Below are 22,920 nucleotides of genomic sequence, written 5' to 3'. Positions count from 1 at the left end.
GCTTTTCTGAGTGCACAGTAACATAATTTTGTGAATAATGCTGAAGGAATAGATTGATGTGGCATTCCTTTCTTTGAGTCTAAAGGAAAAAGGCAATGAACAAATCAACTGTATTCAGCTGAATGACCACGAGGTTCCTTCTACAGGGAAGGGGATCGGCTAATTCACTTAATTATACTACCACGGATATTACAGAACCCTGCTCTGTTGTGTGATGGCACATGGCATTAGCAATACTCTTACAATGCACTGTGGTGGGGATGAAGAAAGAAAAAGGACTTGTATTTTCTGTCTTACAGTGGAGAAGATTTAAACTTATTGAACATGGTCGAACTCTTTGTGAAAAAAGTAAAAATTTGACAATTACAAGATTCAGTTAAATGGATCATTCTTCATTGCTTTAAATGGTGATTACATCATTCATGTGTAGAAACAGCATTCTGTTTTCCTGCTCACTTCTGCGATATTTCATTCGGAGGAGTAAGTGACACTGTAAACAACTGTTTAACTTAGTTGCCAAATTCACTTCAATGCTTCCTCCCGCCCAAAAAAAAAGAAGCTTTGCAAGACAGATGGAAAATATAGTTTCTATTCCTGAAGGTGAACACGTTGAGAATCACATTGTGATAAGGTTGGGGTTGGCAAATCGTATACTGCCATGACACACTTATTGAAATGGAATGCTGGCTGAATGGGATCAGAATTGTCAGGTGCTTGTTTTTGTCTACTATTGCCCCGATGGGCTGAAAGGTATTTTTTTCTGTCTGGTAGACTCTCTTGCTTTTCTTAAAAAAAGAGCTCTAAACATTTCTTATGTATTTGCTTCTGTTACCTGCAGTGTGTATGACAACAATGTATACCCAGTCTTTGTATGTTATGTGTTGATACAATGAGCATATCTGGGACTCAGTCAGCAGCTTTGTCTATGTGTCTGCACGTGCTCAGTAGTGATTTGCTACTTGTCAGACATGGTTGTTCAAACTATGTAACATGATGTTTTTCTTTGAGGGGGTAACATGGTGTAGAGCTGGATGAACACAGCAGGTCAGGCAGCAGAGGAGCAGGAGAGCTGACATTTCTGGACTGGACCCTTTTGTCAGAAATGGGGGAAGAGAAAGGGACTCTGCAATGAATAGAGAGAAGTGAGGAGATGATGACAAAAGGTGGATAAAGGACCAGATAGGTGGAGAGAAGATGGCCAGTCAAGGAGGCAGGGCTGGAGCCAGTAACGGTAAGTGTAGGGAGGGAGTTCGGATATGGGTTGAGGGAAGGCTGACAGGTCAAGGAGGCAGGGATAAGTTTAGGAGGATGAAGTGCCGGTGGGGGTTGATCAGTGAGGTGGGAGAAGCAGATTGGTCGGAGAAAAGATGGACAGGTCAAGGAGGCAGGGATGTGCTGGATGAGTTTGGTGTGGAGAGATTTTGAAGCCCACGTTGAGAACATTGTGCTGCAGGGCTCCCAAGTGAAATATGAGCTGCAGATCGTGCAGCCTTCCGGAGGCAACGTTGTGGCACTGGAGGCGGCCTAGGATGGATATGTTGTCCAAGGGGTGGGAGGGGGTGTTGAAGTGGGTCATGACTGGGGAGGTGCAGTCGTTTGTCACGATGTGAGCGTAGGTGTTCAACAAAGTGGTTTCCAAGCCTCCGCTTGGTTTCCCCAATGTAGAGGGGGCCACATCAGGAACAGTGGACACAACAAAATGTATTAGCGGACATACAGATGAACATCTGTTTAACATGGAAGGTTTTCTTGGGACAAGGGGAGAGATGTCGGGGCAGGTGTAGCACTTCCTGTGGTTCCAGTGAAATGTGACAGGGGCGGTGGGGCTAGTGTGGAGCGTGGAGCGGACGAGGGAGTCAGAGAGAGCAGTCCCTCTGGAAGGCATATAAGGGTGGGGTTGGGAAAATGTCCTTGGGATTGGGGTGAGATTGAAGGTGGCAGAGGAAGGTGCATTGAACCCAGAGTTTGATGGAGTGATACGTGATGACAAAGGAGATTCTGACTTTGTTGTTATTGTGGAGAGGGGGTGCAAGGGACAAGTTGCAGAAATGAGAGCGATGAGGTCAAGGGCATATTCAGCCACTGAGGAGGGGAATTTGGCAGTCCTTGAAAAACAAGGACATCTGCAATGGCCTGGAGTGGAATGCCTCATCTCAGGAGCAGATGACACAGAGGAAGGAATTGGGAATGGGGGATGGCATTTTTGCAGCCAGGTAGGGGAGGGGAGGGGAAGTGTATTCTAGGTAGCTGTGGGAATCGGTCGGATTGAATTAGTTACCAGTTTCCAGGTGGTTGCCAGAAATTCAAACGGAGTGGTCCAGGAAGGAGAGAGATATATTTAAGATGGTTCAGGTGAAGTTAAACTTGGGGTGGAAGGTGTCAGTAAAGTGGATGAACTGTGAGTTCCTTGTGGGAGCACGAGGTGGCACCGATACAGTCATCAAAATAACGGAGGAAGAGGTGGGGATGGGGCCAGTACAGCTGCAGAAGAGGGGCTGGTCCATGAATCCTACAAGAGGCAGGAATAGCTTGGGCCCACGCGGGTACCCATGGCCACCCACTTTGACTGCAGAAAGTGGGAGGATTTGAAGGAGATGATGTTGGTGGTGTCACAGATTTAGGTGGGGAGTTCCTGGTCCAGGGGCAGGGGCACGGAGAGCGAGAGAAAATGGAGTTGAGATAATTGGAGATGAGTTCGGTGGGACAGGGTCACAGAGGAAACGGGTCAACAGGGGCAGTTGGGTTTGTGGATTTTGAGATTGATGCAGAAACAGTTAATATGGCGTTGGGGAAAGATGAGGTCAGAGGCTGTTGGCGGGAGAGTGCCTGAGGTGCTGAGGTTGTGGATGGTCTGTGAGATGATGATGTTTTGGCGATTGGGGCAGGGTCATGATCAAAGGGGTGGTAGGAGGACACTCTCTCTATCCGGTTTGAGATATTATAAAATACCTTTTCTAAATGCAAACTTGATCCAGTTCCTGTTTTCAGTACTTTCAACAAGGAGTCAGATGTTAACCTTTCAAACATGATTTAAATGTTAATGGGCTACAAATGATATTAATTCACATCATGCTAGTTCCAATTGACAATGAAAAACAAAAAAAAACTTGCCTTTCCTCAGACAAGTCTCTGGAAATTGAGCTCAATACAAGTCTGATCCAATCCACTCTGACTATGGAAAAGATGTTCTCCATTCTGATTGCAGGAACATGCCTGGTGTTAGTTAGAAGCAACTGCTCACACTTGGCTTTCTAACAAGGAAATGTTGTTTCTTTGAGAATTTGCCTGGAGGAAGACAGAAGAGTTATCTCCTGTAAATCAACATCAGCCAAATTTGACAATATCAATCAGATTAACATATATTCAGTGAACAGTCATTAGGGCGTTTCATTTCTTGAACTTGACCTCCCAAAGCAACAGAACTCCAAAAGCTTAATGATTTTAAGTAGTCCTGATGGACCACAACATAGAATTCTCTTGACACAGTCTTTTCTTTAAAGGAATCAATTCAAACACAAGTCTGATTCCATTCTTACATCGAGCTGCTCCTTGTCTGAGGAATTTTAAAATATGTAATTCAATACCAACGGAGTGAGATACAGAAACTGAGCAATAATTGCACAGCTCCATCTAAGGTGCGACCTGAAGATGCTACACTGTTGACACAGCTCGTGTTACCAGATCCCAACACACTGACTGTTGAAAAGAACAGGAGCCGCGATTTCAAGTGTGTTTTCCCACCTCCCCCCGAGACGTATAATCTGTTAACTCCAATCTACGTCCTTCACAGGAACCCCCCACAACTGGCAGCTAACAGCGTGAAACACCAAACAATGCATTTCCATCCCAGTTTAGAGGATGAAAGCCACAAGACTAACCCCCCAGCAACTTCTTGCCGTTGTGTCTCCCTCCGCAGGCCCACACACTGCCCGAGAAAGGCCTCTCTCTCCCCACCCACAGGCCGCTCACTCCAAGTTCCGGGATCAGTTCCTGCTCCGCTCCGCATCGTAACAACAGCCCCCGGTTCTCCCTGAACGGAGCCCCCTCTGTGTCCCAGACTCACATCTCGATGCGCTGCTGGAAGGAGCCTGCTGTTCCCTCGCTTCCCTGGGCGCTGGTCTCTCCATTGCGGCCTGTTTCAAACAAACCTCTTCCACTCACTGAGTCAATGCTCCTCAATGGCAGCGCTGCGGGTGGGCCTCACGCATGCGCTTCTCTCGTCGGTTGCCGGCGTCATTGGTTTGGGAGGCAGGAACGCGCATGCGCTGCTAACATCAATTTGTTTCAAACCGATTTTGCCCAGAGCGCGGACAGAACACGGGATCATTGCCTGATCTGTCTGGAACAGGCAGGAGGGAAGCGCGGAGTTTGAGACAGTCCAGGCAAACTGATCAACCGGCCGTGGAACCGTGGTTCATCAATCTTATCAAACACGCCGAATTAAACTTCTTCAAAGCGATTAATTGCAAAATCCCCTTTTTTCGGGACATGTTTATTTCGCCCAGATTGTAAGCATTCCGAACACAATTTGTAATTACTGCCTGAAATGTCTTTCGCAGGTAAATGGGAGGAATACACCATTAAAACATCGCCAGTGGTCCTGTCATCAAAATTAAACAAGTTAACATTCCTAGAAGGGTTAATGAGATGCATATACTGCATTATGTAAGATTTGTGTCTGGGCAGAATTACAAGTCGCGGTATGAAATAGCCAGATGCAGTTCCAGTGACCCTCCCCATGTGATACTTTCCCCATTCTCAGTCTCTGCTCTCGGAAATGTGATATTTAAGTTACTCGAATCAATTCAAGTTTATGCTGTGTCTGCACTCGGAACCGGGACAGGCATCATTCGAGACACAGACGGAATTACAGATGCTGGACAATCTGAAATAACAAGGGGTAGAGTCGGATGGACAGAGCAAGCCGAGCAGCACCAGAGAAGCAGGAAGAAGGATCTGGGCCCGAAACGTCAGCTTTCCTGCTCCTCTGATGCTGCTTGGCCTGTTATGGTCATCCAGCTCTACACCATGTTATCACAGGGATCATTCGATCCAGGCTCAGCTCCTTCCTGAGAGATGTGGGCGGCTCTGAGAAGAGCCTTTGGATTCAGGTTGTTACATGTTACACCGAATGCTTCATTTCTTTGCTGCTTTCTTGGTCACTTTCGCTTTGGGCTTGGCCTTCGGTTTCCTCGATTTCGGGGCCGGCTTTGCGGCCTTGGGGCTCTTGGTCTTTATCACCTTCTTCACGGGAGTCTTTTTCTTCGGCGCTGCTTTCTTCGCCGCTTTCTTTGGCGTTGCTGCCTTCTTGCCGCCCGCTTTCTTGCCTGTTGCTTTCTTGGCTGGGGACTTCTTCGCTGCCACCTTCTTGGCCGTTGTTTTCTTCACGGCTGCTTTCTTGGCGGCTGCTGCTGGTCTCGCCTTCTTTCCCACTTTTGCCTTGACTGGATTCTTTGCGAGTTTGAAGGAGCCGGAGACGCCCTGGCCCTTCACCAGAACCAGGGAGCCTTTCGCCAGGCACCTCTTGGCAGCCATCCTGATCTGTGCATTTTGCTTCTCCACATTGACCCCGCTTCTCTGCAGCGCCTTCTTTATAGCGACCAGAGACGTCCCCTTCCGATCGCTGTTCTGCCCGACAATCTTCACAATCCGCTCGCCCAACCCGGGACCGGCTGGTTTCTTCCTGGGAGCCGCCGCCGCCTTCTTCTTGGGAGACTTGGGTTTGGTGCTGGCGGAGGCTGGAGGAGCCGTTTCGGCGGCTGCACTGTCGCTCATGTCGGGAACTCGGCGCTGAATCTCTCTCTGTCAAACTGAACTGGGTCAGCAATGAAGCTGCTGGTGGCGGCACTGAGCAACTAAAAGGCAGCGAGCGGACGGCGCGGAGACAACCTGCCCTCAGCTCCCTGCTCCTGCTGCCTCTCTGTGTTTCTCTCTCGGCAGAAACTCTCCAATTCCTCTGCAATTCCGCATCTCCAGAGAGCCAGGCTCGATCGTTCCTGACCCTGACACAGGAAGGTTTGCGGCTGAAAGGTTTTCACTCGAATTGACGGCTCCGTAGTCGATTTTACCGCATTTTGCTGCTGCACTGATCGCGCTCTCTGAGCTGAGCGCTGGCATTGTCATCATTTTTAGACTGAAATCTTGAAATCAACAAATATATTGCCTTGAAGTCTATCTTTAAGGTTTAGTGGAGGAGCAGGGGGATGATTTGAAATGAAAATCTTTTTGATTTGCACAAGAGCGACGCGGAAATATCATGATATGAGCGGACACACAAGCACATTTACGTGTGAATAACCCGCCCGCCCTTTTCCTACAGTCTCTCTGACTCAATATTCACATCCATACAGTCACAGGCCAGAAATATCTCTAAATGTACCTGCGGGAGGATGTACTTTCTCCCCCTTTTAGCCTTTGCTCCGGTACCCAGGGAACTTTTTGTAGTTTTTTTCTCCTCAGTCATTGTGAAACTCTCCGAGGTCTGTGCGCCGGAGATTCGCTCTCCTGCATATTCAGCTGCAAGAACCACTCATCTGGTTTGAAGTTACATTGATCACTGAGATCAGTTTTTTTTTCAATTGCAGTGACAATACTCAACATCGTTTCTGGGAATCACACTCATAGAAACGTAAAGAATAGCAACTGGGCAAATAACACCCATCAGCCCTTCAAACCTCTCCTCCCACTCACCATGAAAATGGCAGATCATCCAACGCAATGGTCTGTCTCTGTTTTTTTCTCTCATACAGAGTCATACAGTGAGGATACAGACCCTTCAGTCCAATCAGTAGATGCCGAGTATAATACCAAATTGAATTAGTTCCATCTACCTGTCCCTGACCTATTTCTTTTCAAAATTGTCGTGTTTATGCACTTCTCCAAATGTCGTTTTAATGTAATTATAGCCACGTAGGCCATTTCGACAGCTCGTTTATTCCACATTCTTCCGTGTTCTATGTTTAAAAAACGCCCCTCGTGTCTTTTCATTTAAATCTCTCGCCTGTAACATTTAAGTGTCCGCCCTGGTTTTCTATTCCCTCCATCCCAAGCAAAGTTCAACGACCATTAACTCTGTCTCACTCCATCAGTATTTTACAAACTTTGAGAAGGTGACTTCTCAACATCCTACTCTCCAGTGAAAAAAAGTCCCAGCCTATCCATGAAAACACGGTGTGGAAATGAATGAACACAGCAGGTCAAGCAGCATCTTAGGCACAGGAAAGCTGACGTTTTGGATCTTGACACCTATCCATCCTTTCTATATGACTCGAGCCTTACATACTCTGCAAATACTAGTGAATCTCTTCTCAAATTTCAAAAACGGTGTTAAATAGCCATCTAAAATGACAGTTTTGTAGAAAGACCACCATCCATCCTGACGAATATATCCATTTAAAAGGGCTTGGGCAGCTGATGTGGAGGAACACCACCTTGATACGTTCCCCTCCAATCACCCACAATCCTAACTTGGAAATACGTCCCCTTGCCTTCACTGTCTCTGAATCAAGACCCTGGAACTACCTGCGAACTGCAATGTGGGCAGCACATGGACCAGAACTATTTTAGAAGGTGGCTCAGCACCAACTTCAAATTGGGGGCAACTAGGGGCCCGCAATAAATGCTGGACAAAGGCAGAGACGTCCTCTTCCCAGGAATGCGCAAACAAGAAAAAACAGCTGGGTCATTCGTTGCGGGAACCCATTCATCACAAGTTTTCTGCCTGCAGCATACTGAGAATAAAATCAGTCATCAATTCCAAACTGGTATTTGCATCGGGCCCAGGGATATTATTACTCACCCCTGGTCCGGGTGTGGCTTTAGCACGGCCCACCTGACCCAGAAATAGGGAAACTACCTCTGCGCTGCAAGACACCCCACAGCAGTTCCATTCTGCCTTCGTCATAATGTCGCATTTATTCCATCGCTCTGTGTTACCTTGACAGAGTCAATATGGGACGAAGGCCAGCAGAATTAAATATCACAGTTAACATGAGATCAGGCGTGATTTTATTGAATAGTAGAGAATATTAAATGGGCCGAACGGCTGCCAGCTTCTCCGCTTCCCCACCAGATTGTGAGAAAGCCGGGGGGAGGCAGATATTAACATGACCCGGGAAAGAGCTCCATTGGAGCTTCACAAAGGGCCAATGCCCCAGTTTGAAACATTTTATGCCATTCCCCCCACAGCCTCCATTCGCTTTGCTGAAACTGGGAGGAAAGGGAATTGGGGAAGTAACCAATTGATGTTTGTTTCTGGGACTCAGCGGGGAAAGCAGCGCATGCGTGATCCTTGCCATCCCCAAACCCCAAAAAGCTGCTTGTTGCTGACCAGAGGAGCGCATGCGTGAAGTTCTCCGTTGACCTGCCTTTGAGTGGCATTGACTCAGTGAGTAGAAGAGGTTTGTTTGAAACAGGCCGCAATGGAGAGACCAGCGCCCAGGGAAGCGAGGGAACAGCAGGCTCCTTCCAGCAGCGCATCGAGATGTGAGTCTGGGACACAGAGGGGGCTCCGAGACTGGCATTGATTCGGGCTCAGTTCAGGGAGAACCGTGGGCTGTTGGTAAGAGGCGGAGCAGGAACTGGTCCCGGAACTTGGAGTGAGCGGCCTGGGGGCGGGGAGAGAGAGGCCTTTCTCGGGCTGTGTGTGGGCCTGCTGAGGGAGACGCAGCGGCAAGAAGCTGCTGCTGGGGGTCAGGCTTGTAGCTTTTAGTCTTCTAAACACTGATGGAAATTCATTGTTTGGCTGCTGTTTCACGCTGTTAGTTGCGAGTTTGCATTGAACCGTGAATAAAACAAAGCAGTGTGTGCAAACGGGCTCATCCCGCGAAGGAGAAATATAGCAGTCACCGGATTAAGAGTTTCCAGCAAAATATTTGAAATCGTGCCTGTTGTGCTTCCCTTCAATAGTTCGTGTATTGGGAGCTGGATATTGAACCGTGTAAGCATTCCATTCGTGGATCTGGTTAGTTTTTGTATCTCAGTAAATTGTTTTAGAATTTCGCTAAAAGAAAGAGGAGGAACCCGGGTTAGTTGTGTAACCGGACCCTTTTCTGTTCGACTCGTTGGCTTTAAAACAAGGAATTATCATGAGTATTCACGAAATTTTCTATTGATGAGCTTTGATATTTTGAAACTCGGTGGATGTCGATTTACGGGAGAATTCTCTTTTGCCTTTCTCCAGGCAATTATCTGATGTGCCAAGACAATGTCACGTTTCCGTGGTGCAACACCAAGTGTGACTAGCTGCTCCTACTAACAGCAGGTATGTTCCCACTGTCAGAGCGGAGACTGTCCTTTCCACAGTCGCGGTTTAAGTAAGACTCGCATTGAACGCAATTTCCAGAAAGCAACAATCAAACCAGCAATCAAATGCCACCAAATAAATACAAATGTAACCTTTTTTTCTCTTCTCAATATAAACTAGCCCAGTTCCAGTCAAGTTTATCTTTGACAGCCCATTGTCATTCACAGCATTTGAAGAGAATAGATTGAATTTATGTCACAAATATACTCTCAATAACTACATTGAATTCACATTAAGCGAGGGTATTTTTATAGTTATAATCCAGGTATACAACCTGATCACAAGGTTTAGAGCTGGATGAACACAACAGGCCAAGCAGCATCATAGGAGCAGGAAAGCTGATGTTTCTGATGAAAAGTTTAGGCCCAAAATGTCAGCTTTCCTGCCCCTGAGATGCTGCTTGGCCTGCTGTCTTCATCCAGCTCCACACCTTGTTATCTCGGATTCTCCAGCATCTGCAGTTCCATTTAAGTCTGATACAAACAGATCAAGTTGTTACAATGACCATTATATGGAGTAGGTATTGAGTACAAATATGGAAGGAAACTTTTGATGTTGATCAGTGACTGAGGACAGAAATAGTAAACAAAAACAGAATTTTCTGGAAAAGCTCAGCAGGCCTGGCAGCATGCGTGAAGAGAAATCAGAATTAATGTTTCGGATCCAGTGACCTTTGCGCAGAACTGAGGAAGTGTTTGAAAAGTTAACCATGATTTCTCTTCACGTGCTGCCAGACCTGCTTTGCGTTTCCTGCAAATTCCATGTTTGTTTCTGACTTGCAGCACCTGAAGTTTTTTGAGTTTTTATTTAGGACTAAAATTATCTTTTGATGAATGATGTCCCATACAAAGACACAGAAATTAAATAATGTGAATTGCAAATGCACTTTCTCTGCCAAAGCCTGACAAGTAGAGAATGCAGCATGGTCTGTCAGATACAGAATAAAATTCTCCAAATAAATAAATGAAAAAAAAATTCAATATCCCAGTACAAAGTGAAACTAAGTATCTCAGTAAAACTGGAAACAACCTACACTGACTTACAAGGCCAGCTTTTTTAAAAGAAAAATAAGCTTGTCTGTCCATTTCTACATGATATCTTTACACTGACGCACTATCCAACACTTGGATTCATGAAAATGCCTCAGAAATACAGATCAAGTACATGTCAGAAGCAGGCCGTTCAGCCCATTGTACTTGCTCTAGAACATTTGTACTCTTCAACTGTTTCCACAGATTGTTGGGAATATGATCTGCTCTCCACCTCCTTACCCCCTCAGACTGACAGAAAGCTCATAAACCGCAAATGGAAATGGGATTAAGGCTCTCTCTCTACACCCTCATAACTATTCTGTCAGATTGAAGCACAGTCACAGAATATCACTGGTGGCCAGAGAATAAAACTATTTTGATGCACAAGAGTAGAAATTGATTATTTTGGATTGAGAACTTCACTCTCTCAGTCACACAGCAAAAACTGGTATGTTTGCAACAATTACTCAACTCACAAATAGACATAACAGAAACAGAAAGGCATACGTTAATAGTTGCTCTTGTTCATGTTGCAGAAACTGACAAGAAGAGAATGATAATAACACACACATTCTCATTGTTCAAAACAGGAGAGGGGTTCGACAGTGAATGGGAGGGCCATGGGAAGTGTTCCCCAACAAAGACACCAAGGTGTTTGTGTGCGTAGTTCACTGAAAGTGGAGTCGCAAGTAGATAAGGTGGTGAAGCAAGTGTTTTCCTTCTTTGGTCAGTGTATTGAGAATAGGAGTTGAGATGTCATGTTGTGGCTGTACAGGAAATGTGCTTTTTTACTGCTTAAAGTTCTGGCCAACCTGCTGTCGGAAGGAAGTTGTTGAACTGGAGAGGGCGCAGTAAATATTTAGAGATGTTAGCTGGACTAGATGGTGTGAACTGTTTGGAGAGGGTGAACAGGTTCGGGCTTTCTACCCTGCAGCATCAGAGACTGAGGAGTGACCTTGTAGAGGTTTATAAAGTCATGAGGAGCATGGATAGGGTGAATAGCCATGGTCTCTTTTTCTCGGGTGGAGGAGCCCAAACCTTAAGGGCATAGGTTTACAGTGAGAGGGTCAATGTTAAAAGAGACCTGAGGGAGATTTCTTTAGTGCAGAGTGTGGGGCATGTCTGGAACAAGCTGACAGAGTACGCCTAGTGGAGGGTACAATGATAAGTTTTAAACACCATTGGATGGGTAGATGAACAGGTCGACATGAGAGGGATATGTGCAAAATGCAGGCAAATGGGACGAGGTCAGATTGGGATGTTAATCTATTGCAGACCAGTTGGATGAAAGGGTCTGTTTCCATTCTGTTTCACTCATGGACGCTGTGATGCTCGAGCTGATTCTGTACATAAATACAGATACTGCAAGGACAGTTCAGAGTCTGGGTATCCTGCAGTGAGTGTCTGGTCTCCTGCTTCCACAAATCCTGTCCAACATCTAATGTGATCAAGTCAGGAATGTGATGGTTTAGCCCCACTTACACGGATGAGTGCAGCTCCACAAACACACCAGAAGCAAGATACCATCCAGGAGAGAAACACTTGATTGGCTCCACATCCGCAAACGTCCATTCCCTCAAATACCAATGCTCAAGCAGCAATGTGTACCTTCCAGAAGATGCACAGCTGGAATTCACCAATGCTCCATAGACAGTGCCTTCCAAGCCCACGACCACTTCCATCTAGATACCACTGTGACACAGGGTGCCATCCAATACTTACGTGTTGCTTCAGTGAGAATGTCCCATTTCTTTCATTTCTCTGTATGTTCTTTCAACATTGAATTAATATTTATGGGATAACGGTCAAGGTGAATGAATACGATAGTTAACAGCTCACTTGGATCAGATATTGTCCTTGTACAGTGGAGCAAATTGAATGGGCCAAATTTTCAATCCACTTCTTTGATTCCCTGCAGGACTGAAACTCCAGACCTAGGACAAAGACTCGGGGCAGGCAGAATTCAGGCCCATCGCAGTATTTCGTCAACCATTCACCGGATCATGCGGGGAGAGGGCCACAGCCACCCCTCTTGAAGATGCAGTTACATCATTAATCTTTATCTCAGATTGGAAAGAGAGATTGATGACACTCTGATTCTCACAGTGGAATACACTATTATACGTTTTGTTACAGTGATCCAATGCAACTGGATCACTGTGCCTTTCCCCTTATCCTATACAACCAATCCTTTGAAACTCCTAACTGAAGCTGGACCCTCTATTAGCCAGGCCAAGGTTCACCACAATGTCTGTTAAACATTATCAGACAGTGTAATCACCAGGCCATGGGATCTTTCCATACATCTATCAATTCGCTTTAAAAAGTTACTGGCCGTACACCTTCAGTCATGCCCCAGAATCGCTTACCTATCAGGCTAGCTTGAATTCTGCTGTCAATTGTATTAATTTTGTGTCTCTATTAAATTCTGTTACTCCTCTTATTTTCCCACTGTCTGAATTATAATAAAACAGACAGTTGACTCCTACTAGGAGGCCAGGCCGCATCAGAGTAGCAAGAAAGTTGATGCTTCTGAAGAAGAATCCTGACCCACAACTTAAACTTTCCTGCACCTCTGATGCTGCCTGGCCTGCTGTGTTCCTCCAGCTCCACATTGTGTTATCTCTAACTGCAGCATTGGCAGGGCTTACTATTGCTGAGTTTATTCTTACAAGTTGCTATAAGATTCATGATATTAATTGTATTATAAAGTGAGTTATATGTAACGCTTTATGCATACCCATACTCTTAGCTCTGTTATAGCTAATGAATTGTGAGCCATTTGCTTCTTACAGGATGCACCAGGCATTCCTTTAGTGACATAGGAAACCTTCTGGAGACGAATTTAACTTTCATACCCATGTTTGAATCTTCTCCCCTGATGCTTTTAGTGATATTTGTATTTTATTTTATATATATAGATTTAGAATTACATTGAAATCTATCTGAAGGATCTTTAACTGGAACCAATTTCTTAATATTGTGAATATTGCTGCAAGATGGAGTTATCTGCTGTTTTCATGATGAGCTAGGCCAGCTGTCTTTGGGATGATTGACACCCCTTGTCCTAACTAACTATATTCATCTAATGGGACAACATCCTTTCATTAAAGGGACTGAAATCAATTGCTTATCAATTTTAATGAACTTGTTTGATTCTGTAGATTTTTTTTATGAGCCATAATCCCATGAGTTCAACTGTTTGTTTATTGCAGAACTTACTGTCCCCTTCAATCTTTGTTGCAAACCTTCAAACTGTCTCCAACAAATCTTGCAGCTGTTGTTTGTGCAATGCTCCCTTTTGCCTCGGAATAACCTCTTCTCAAAAGTACCATTGTGTCTTTGTTAAATGCTGGAGCAGGCTTTTTTCATTCGTTCTGTTTAACCACGTGTCAGTCATATGCAGCAGGGCTAGAGGAACAGCTTAGCTGCCAGCCATTCGGTGTCTCTTAGACTTGGGCAGCCCGAACATTGCTCATTCAATTCTGAGAGAGCTGGAGACAGGGAGTTATTAACATGACCTGGGAAAGAGCTCTATTATCGCTCCACAAAGGGCCGATGCCTCAGCTTGAAGCATTATCTGCCCTTTTCCCCACAGCCGCAGTTGCTTTCTTCACAGTGGGAGAGAAGGGAATTAGGGAATGACCCATTGATGTTTGTTGTTGGGAATTATTGGGAAAAGCAGTCCATGCCATTGGTGGCCCTGCCCCAAATGCTGCTTGTTTGGCTACTGTTTCACACTGTTTATCGTCATTGTGCAAAGAATAGTGGAAACACAGGCAAGATGGTGGAAATATAAGAATCCTGTAAAGGACGCAGATTGGAGTCAACAGATTATATGTCTCGAGCAAAAACATTCGAAATAGTGTCTGTTGTTCTTCTTTACAACAGTTAGTGTGTTGGGATCTGGTGACACAAACTGTGTCAATATTACAGCATCCTCAGGTAGCACCTTTAGATGCAGCTGTGCAATTGTTCAGTTTCTGGACCTCGCTGAGTTAGACCTGTGTTTGAATTGATGGCTTCAAAGAAAAGGCAGAAGTCTCATGATTTGTGTTATAGTCCAATAGGTTTATTTTAAAATCTCAAGCTTTTGGAGCTCTGCTACATTGTCAGGTGAAGTTGAAGAAAAGAAACATCCTAATAATTATCAACTGAATGTACGTTAATCTGTTTGAGATTGTCAAACTTGGCTGATGCTGATTTACAGAATGTTTCTCTTCTGTTTTCATCCAGGCAAATACATGAAGGACCAAGACAGTGTATCATTTCTTTGGTGCAAAGCCAAGTGTGAGCAGCTGCTTCTCACAAACAGCAGGTATGTTACCGCTGTCAGAATGCATCATTTCGACAGGCAAAGAGCAGTTTGATTCAGAGACACGTTGAACTTAATTTCCAGAAAAATGCATTCAAGCCAACAGTCAAATACAAGCAACAAAATACAAGTGGTTTGTTTTCTCTCTTTCCAATGCACACCTCCACAGTTGCTATAATTTTCTTCATTCATAGCCTCCTGACATTTATGACATTTTTGTGAAGTCACAGACTGAATCTTCATCTGAGACGGACACCGAGGAACTGCAGTAAATCTGCATTTAGTAAGCATGTTTTTCAAGTTACTGTCAAGGTGAAGAAATAGTTCATGCAGTTACACAGTTACTTCGCACAGTGTGAGTACAGATATGGAAGAAAACATTCACATTATCAGTAACTGATCAGGGCTGTGTCTATGTTTTGACAAATTGATGTCCCAGGCATAGAGAGAAGAATGAAATAATGTGACTTCCAAATGTGTGACATAAAATGGTTACTGAGAGCACATAACATAAACTGCACAAGTGCGCACACACGCACACATACACACCCCCTACTGAGTGATTTACAATGTATTCCAAATACATACATGCACCGTTCCAACACACATTCCTCAACATCTAATAGCCATGAAGACCATGTACACTTCAAGCCTCAGCACATGTAACACTAAAAATGATTTCTACTCTCAGATTTCAGGTCAGAGAGCTAGCCTTCTATGAAAGAGACAAACAGAACAAAAAGTGAGCTCAGTTCTCCAATCTCCATGCACTCCCTGTAGGATTTAACTACATGGTAATGGCCATGGTCATAAATTAAGTATCAATTGTTTGCGACATCATCAAAAAAATTGTATGAATTTTTTGACATAATTACTTCCCATGAAGTAGTAGATTGAACAAGACATTCAATGTACCTCCAAATATCTCACCGTGTCTTAGACTGAGAGAGGTAACTGAAGTTTTTTTTTCCTTTTGTACAAACTGGAGGAATTGCACATCAGGACAAGTGTCAGATTGAAACCTATATTGCCATTGACTTTGTTTGTCCCACAAACAGGATAGCAGAACCCACTGCCGAATATAAAGTTTTAAATCTACCTGAAGGAAATTAAATATTGACCTGAAAACAGACAGAAAACAACATATATTCAAGCAGATACCAAGTTTTTTGACTTTCAATTAAGAATGATTCGTACAGCGAACTTGCAACAAAAATGTGCACATTAAACTCAACACATTCAAACCAGAGACTGACCAATATTGGAATAAAACTTAAACTGTACCATAGAATGAATATTGTGGAACATACTCAAACTTTACAGGGCAGGATCTGACTGGCAGAAATGAGAAAATACACTCACAGCCATAGAGAAGAAAGTGACAATCACATATCATTGAAGCAGAGAGTAGTAGTAGAAGGGAGTTTCTCAAATTGGAGACCTGTGACCGGTCGTGTTCCACAGGGATCTGTGCTGGGACCACTGTTGTTCGTGATATACGTAAATGATCTGGAGGAAGGTGTAGGTGGTCTGATCAGCAAGTTTGCAGATGACACTAAGATTGGTGGAGTAGCAGATAGTGAAGGAGACTGTCAGAGATGACAGCAGAATATAAATAGACTGGAGAGTTGGGCAGATGGAGTTCAATCCGTGCAAATGCGAGGTGATGCATTTTGGAAGATCTAATTCAAGGGCGTACTATACAGTAAATGGAAGAGTCCTAGGGAAAATTGATGAACAGAGAGATCTGGGTGTTCAGGTCCTTTGTTCCCTGAAGGTGGCAACGTAGGTCAATAGCGTGGTCAAGAAGGCATATAGCATGCTTTCCTTCATCGGACGGGGTATTGAGTACAAGAGTTGGCAGGTCATGTTACAGTTGTATAAGACTTTAGTTCGGCCACATTTAGAATACTGTGTACAGTTCTGGTCGCCACATTACCAAAAGGATGTGGACGGTTTGGAGAGGGTGCAGGAGAGGTTTACCAGGATGTTGCCTGGTATGGAGGGTGCTGGCTATGAAGAGAGGTTGAGTAGATTAGGATTATTTTCATTAGAAAGATGGAGAGTGTGGTTCGGGATCTGATTGAGGTCTTCAAAATCATGAGGGATATCGACAGGGTGGATAGCAAGAAGCTTTTTCCCAGAGTCGGGGACTCAATTACTATGGGTCCTGAGTTCAAAGTGAGAGGATGAAAGGTTAAGGGAGATATGCGTGGAAAGTTCTTTACATAGAGGGTGGTGGGTGCCTCGAATGCGTTGCCAGTGGAGGTAGTAGATGCAGACACATTAGCATCTTTTAAGATATATTTGGACAGGTACATGGATGGGCAGGGAGCAAAGGGACACAGACCCTTAGAAAATAGATGACAGGTTAGACAGAGGATCTCGATCGGCACAGGCTTGGAGGGCGGAAGGGCATTTTCCTCTGCTGTAATTTTCTTTGTTCTCTTTATTCTTTGTATATCGATAACTACACTCTTGTCTTCACGTATCAGAAAACGGCAAGGACAATGACAGTTCTGCACACGTTCCGAATGCCAAACAACTGACAGGTACGGATTGATAAACGTATGCACACATTATAAAAATGTAGAGATTGTGATCTGCATTTGCACATTCACAGAAATTTGATTTTTTTTTTTGCAATGCACTCCCACATTCATGAAGCAGGAATGGATGGGTATTGATTGACAACTAAACTCACATATGACACAGCAGAAACTGAGAGGGACAGATTGATAATTACACTCACATCTTCACGTGCCAGCTCCTGACAAATGCAGATCAATAACTACACCCAGTTCTTCACAAAACCATAGATAACAGGTACAGATTAATAACTAAATTCCTGTCTTGATGACACAGAATCTGATAGGTACAGGTTTATAAAAATGCTCACACATTCCCCAAGCAGAAACTGACAGGAATATATTAAAAACAAAACCTCACGTTCATGGAGCAAAAACTATCAGGGATAGACTGACAATTACACAAACATGCTTGAATATTCTGATTTCAGATACTGACAGGGACAGATTGACAACTACATTCATTCATTCGTACAGCTGAAACTGATGGGGAGAGTATGATAAATGTATTCACACACTCTCAATTTTCTGAAGAAGGGCCCAGGCACAAAACATCAGCTTTCATGTTCCCCTGATGCTCCTTAGCGTGCTGTGTTCATCCAGCTCTGTGCCTTGTTATAACAGATTTATAACTACACTGTCAGATACACACAGGAGAAACTGAAAGTTACAGATTGGTAAATATGCTCATGCTAGCATGTAGCAGAAACTGACACAAAAAAAACAGCTCCTGTAAACTGTCATCAGATGGGTGTGAAACCATTTAACTGATCAATTCAACATCTAGCTAATAAACATTCAGATACTTAAATTATCACCAGGAATTCAAACAGAACTGTGGGTCTGATTGCACTCTAGCCCTGAGCTGCACTACATTTGATCAATTTTAAAAACTCCAACTCCAACTGATTGATGCACAGAAAGTAACCGATACCCATACAGCTCCATGACTGGAACTACCTAATGCAAGCTTGTCTGTGCATATGAGTTTAGTTTCTGATCCATTTATGTCATTTCATTCATCTCAATCTCGACATGTTTATAATGTGTGCATACATTTATCAATCTGTACCTGTCAGTTTTTTTGCATTCTGAATGTGTGCCTAATTGTCATTATCCGTGTCATTTTCTGATACGTGAATACAAGAGTGTAGTTATTGATATACAAAGAACAAAGAGATAACTATACTTAGTTATTTACAAAGCAGAATTTGACAGAGAAAATTGATAACTACACTCATTGAAGAGCAGAAACTGACATAGATTGACAACTGGATTCACACATTCAATTTGCAGAAACTGAAAGGTAAAATCTAACATAAAAAGACAAAAGAATTGTTGATGCTGTAAATCAGGAGCAAAAAGAGAACATGCAGGAAAAGCTCAGCAGGTCTGGTAGCATCTACGAAGAGAAAATCAGTTAATGTTTCAGGTCTGGTGATGCTTCCTCAGAACTGTGTAAAATGTGATAATTACTGTCATTTGCAGAGCAGAATCTGACAAGGACAGAATGATAGCTATGCTCACAAATTGACAAAAGCTGAAATTGACAGGTAAGGATTGATGATTACATTCGCATAGAAGAAACTGACAGGGGCAGAATGATAACTGTATTTAAATATTCATGCCACAGAAACTGTCAGATATAAATTGGTTATTACATTCATATATTCACATCATAGAAACCAGCAAGTATAAATTGATAACTGCATGTACAGATGCCTCCAGGGCTGCTGAACTTTTCCAACAACTTTGGTTTTGTGTTGAGAGTGACGCTTCATTTTAGTTTACCAGTAACTGATTTGGACAGAATTGTTCCTTTTGATAAATATTTATCCCATATATAAACATAACAAATAAATCATGAGAACTTCAAACACATTTTCCTGACAAATAGAAAAACCAAGGAACTGCAGATGCTGGAAATCAGAAACAAAAGTAGAAATTGCTGCAAAATCTCAGCAAGTCTATCAGCATATGAGTATGGAAATGAGTGTTCTGAAGTTGAACCTCTGTTCTGAGGTAGTGCGACGCGACCTGTAATAATACTCAGCTTTGTTTCCATGTGGATGGACTGACAGATACAGGTACTGACTGACTCAGAACTAGTTCAAAATACAATCATCATAACTAAAGATGTGATCCAAGGACTAACAGTCCATTTAAACTCCAGCTAACAGAAACATGATCTATACAAAATGATTATCACTCACACATATCTAGTCATAGACAACGACAGCACAGCAAACAGTCCTGTCTCTCCAAGCCTGCAATGATTAGAAACAACAAGCCAATAATTACATCCATTCAGCCAGCATTCAATTTCCATAAATGTTTCACGGTGGCAGGGGAACTACCATCTCCACCTTTATCGCAGGATTGTTCTCAAATTCTTCATCTTGTGGAGCTAGATTTTTTTTGTTCTGTTGTAAGCCAGAAGATTTTATAATCATGGACATTTATTTTTTAAAAAATAATAATTTAAATGGTAACTGGCTCTCCACTTTACATGAAACATTTAAAATGCTCAGTTTTCGAATGCAGGAAGATTGAAGGATCAATGGAGTGTGGCTGTCCATCTTGTTCCATAACAACGGTTCTTTTCAAAAAAATCTCATTATCTAAAACCTGGGTACTTACCCAATGGTCCTCAGTATTAAATTTTAGTTTCCAAATTCTTCACAAAATAATCTGGCTCTCCTCTTTTGATGGTCTGTCACATATGGACCAAGTTCTGAAGGATAATCGAATGAAACCTGCAGGGCTATGGGATGTGTGCAGGAAGGTGTGATTGTGATGGCCATCTGGGGGTGTTTGGGTCAGCATGGACATGATGCACCAAATGACCTCCTTCTGTTCTGTACCATTTTTACAATGATTGGTCTGGACCAATGTTTCCCTGTCAGTCTCTGCTGTGTAATACAGAAGTAATTTGCCAAAGATTTAGAGGGACACATTGATAACTACACTCACACATTCAACAGGTAGCAACTGACATGAATGGATCAGTAACTAAACTCATACGCACAGACAAGCTTGCATTAGGTAGTTCCAGTCATGGAGCTGTACGGGAGTTGGTTACTTTCTGTGCATCACTCAAATAGAGTTGAAGTTTTAAAAATTGATCAAATGTAGTGCAGCTCAGGGCAAGAGTGCAATCAGACCCACAGTTCTGTTAGAATTCCTAGTGATAATTTAAATATCTGAATGTTTATTAGCAAAATGTTGAATTGATCAGTTAAATGTTTTCACACCCATCTGATGACGGTTTACAGGAGCTATCTGTGTTTTCCTTCCTGCAGACAAACACTTGAAGGAACAAGACAATGTATCATTTCTTCAGTACAAAGCTCCTCCTAACAAACAGCAGATATGTTCCCACTATCACAGCATGAGAACATCCTTTCCCCAGTCACGGAGCAGATTGAATCAGACACACGTTGAGCTTTAATTTCCAGTCAGACACGTCAAAGCCGACAATAAAACAAGACAGAGGAATGCCACTTTATTTTGCTTCTCTCTCCATTCAAAATACCCAGTTTGAACAGGTTTCACCTAAAATAACCCATTGACATTTACACCAGTTTTGAAGATTGGTAGACTGAATCCTTGTCCAAAGTATACCATCAGGAATTGAAGGAAATCTGCATAGAATTACTCAAATATCAACTTCACATAATGAATCACACGTCCACCGATAATATTATTGGCTGCCTGACAACTGATCCACTTTTAGGAGTAGTACTACCTAAACTCAAGCATTCATATTGCAGGGTCAGACAGGAAAAAAATGGTATTTGACCATATTAATACTTCAGAAACTGCAAGTAAAAGGTTGATGAAAAATGTTCACATAGTCACATAATAGAAACTATTATGCACATATTCATTGCTGTACTCGCATTCACAGAGACTGAAACTGGCAGGAATATATTGATGATAACACTCCCAATTTCACAGAGCAAAGTGACAGCTACAAACTTAGAACTGCAATCACAAATCGACAGACAGACAGGCACGGATTGCTGACTGTACTCAAATATTCAGAGTAGGTTCTCACAGGTACATCTTGGTAACAGGACTTGCAAATTGACAGAGAAGCAAATGATAGGTGCACATTGCTTTCACGCACATATCCAATGGACGAACTTGACAGGAACAGATTGATAACAACCTTGGACATAGCAAGAACTGCAAATTCTGGAATCAGCCTTCCCAGTTATACGCAGCATAAACTAACTGACATGTACAGTTTGATAATTACTCTCATTCACAGAGCGGAATCTGAAACGTCCTTATTGATAACTGCACTCACATGGCCACCAAGCAGAAACTGACAGAGTTTGATCACAGTGACAGTCAAATTGTGGAAATTGACAGATACATGTTGATAATCGCTTTCACTGAAATGTCAGGGTCAGTTCATTAAATATGCTGCTGTTGACTTGCTCACTGAGCTTGTAAGTTTGTTCACAGACATTTCATCACCATACTACACAACATCATCAGTGCACCGTGAATGAAACGTTGGTATTCTGTCCTTCTTGCTATTTATGTGCCTCAGTTTGCTGGGGTGGTGAGCAACACTTCCAGATTGGTTTCTTAGTGGTTGGTGTGTGGTGTCCAGCTGGACATGTTTGTTAATGGAGTTCTAGTTTGAATTCTTGTGCATGTCTTTGTTTGGGATGTCCTCTGATGGCTACCTTGTCCCAGTCAAACAGGTGTCCCTCTTTATCCACGTGCATTAAGGTGAGTGGTAGTTGGCCATGACTTTTGGCAGCGAGTTGATGTCCATGAATCCTGATGGCGGGTTTCCTACCGGTTTGCCTTGGGTAAGGTTTGTGGCAGTATTTGCATGGTATCTTGTAAATCGCATTGGTTCTGCTAATTGTGAATGTTGGATCCTTCATTCTCAACAGCGGCTGTCAGTTCGTGGGCTATCATGATTCTTACGGGGTAGAGTAACCTGGTGGTTATTTCACACCCTCAGTGCATAGTCTGGTGACTACTATCACTGGATGTGTTGTGTCTTCCTGTTGTCATCAGTTGTGTGGCATCTGCGAACAATGCATTTTGAGTAACTGTCATTTCTAAAGACACTATCTGTGTTCTTCCTTGGCTTTATGAAACTCCGGGATGCTGCAGTGTGTTGTGGCTCACTTGAACAGGGAAAGCTAGCTCATTGGATTCAAAATTGGCTTGATGGTACAAAGCAGAGGGTGACAGTTGAAGATTGTTTCTCGGACTGGAGGCCTGTGACTTGTGGTGTGCCACAGGGATTGGTGCTGGGACCTTTGTTATTTGTTATTAACATAAATGATCTGGATGTGAATGTGCAAAGCATGATTAGTCAGTTTACAGATGATGCAATGTTAGGCGGTATCGTTCATAGTGGGGAAGGTTATCGAAAATTACAGAGGGATCTTAATCAGATGGGGAAGTGGGCCAAGGATTGGAAAATGCAATTCAATGCAGATAGGTGTGAGGTGTTGCACTTTGGAATGTCAAACTATAGTAAGCCTTGTATAGTAAATGGTAAGGTCCCTGATTAGTGATGTGGTACAGAGGGACCAAGGAGTACAGATAAGTCGTTTGGTTAAAGCAGTGTCGCAGGTGGGTAGGGTGCTGAAGAAGGAATTCAGCATGCTGGCCTTCATTGATCGAGGCATTTAGAATAGACTC

The 22,920-nt window shown here is 43.3% G+C and overlaps 2 protein-coding genes and 2 long non-coding RNA genes across 9 annotated transcripts in view; 1 reads left to right on the top strand and 3 right to left on the bottom strand.

Moving 5' to 3' along the window:
- Positions 1–22,920, bottom strand: part of LOC132207173 (late histone H2B.L4-like) — a 228,244-nt gene that overhangs the window by 93,992 nt on the left and 111,332 nt on the right. The gene's annotated exons all lie outside the window — the stretch shown is intronic.
- Positions 372–4,221, bottom strand: LOC132207258 (uncharacterized). The gene is made up of 2 exons (XR_009443382.1): positions 4,064–4,221; positions 372–3,285 (listed from the first exon to the last, which is right to left on the bottom strand). It is a non-coding gene; the product is annotated as an uncharacterized LOC132207258 (long non-coding RNA).
- Positions 4,496–5,804, bottom strand: LOC132207185 (histone H1-like). The gene has a single exon (XM_059642397.1). It carries the CDS (start codon positions 5,773–5,775, stop codon positions 5,137–5,139), a length of 639 nt encoding a protein of 212 aa, XP_059498380.1. The 5' UTR covers positions 5,776–5,804; the 3' UTR covers positions 4,496–5,136.
- LOC132207256 (uncharacterized) lies at positions 8,345–21,682 on the top strand. 4 transcript variants are annotated; one of them, XR_009443378.1, is made up of 4 exons: positions 8,345–8,484; positions 9,182–9,262; positions 12,254–14,653; positions 20,541–21,682. It is a non-coding gene; the product is annotated as an uncharacterized LOC132207256 (long non-coding RNA). The 4 variants fall into 4 exon arrangements; XR_009443379.1 differs by having other exon boundaries at positions 8,345–8,560; XR_009443380.1 differs by having other exon boundaries at positions 8,362–8,386.

This window comes from Stegostoma tigrinum, chromosome 44 (genome assembly GCF_030684315.1).
Source record: "Stegostoma tigrinum isolate sSteTig4 chromosome 44, sSteTig4.hap1, whole genome shotgun sequence".
Lineage (NCBI taxonomy): Eukaryota > Metazoa > Chordata > Chondrichthyes > Orectolobiformes > Stegostomatidae > Stegostoma > Stegostoma tigrinum.
The sequence above is the reverse complement of the archived record's forward strand: the minus strand, read 5'-3'. Positions and strand labels throughout refer to the sequence as shown.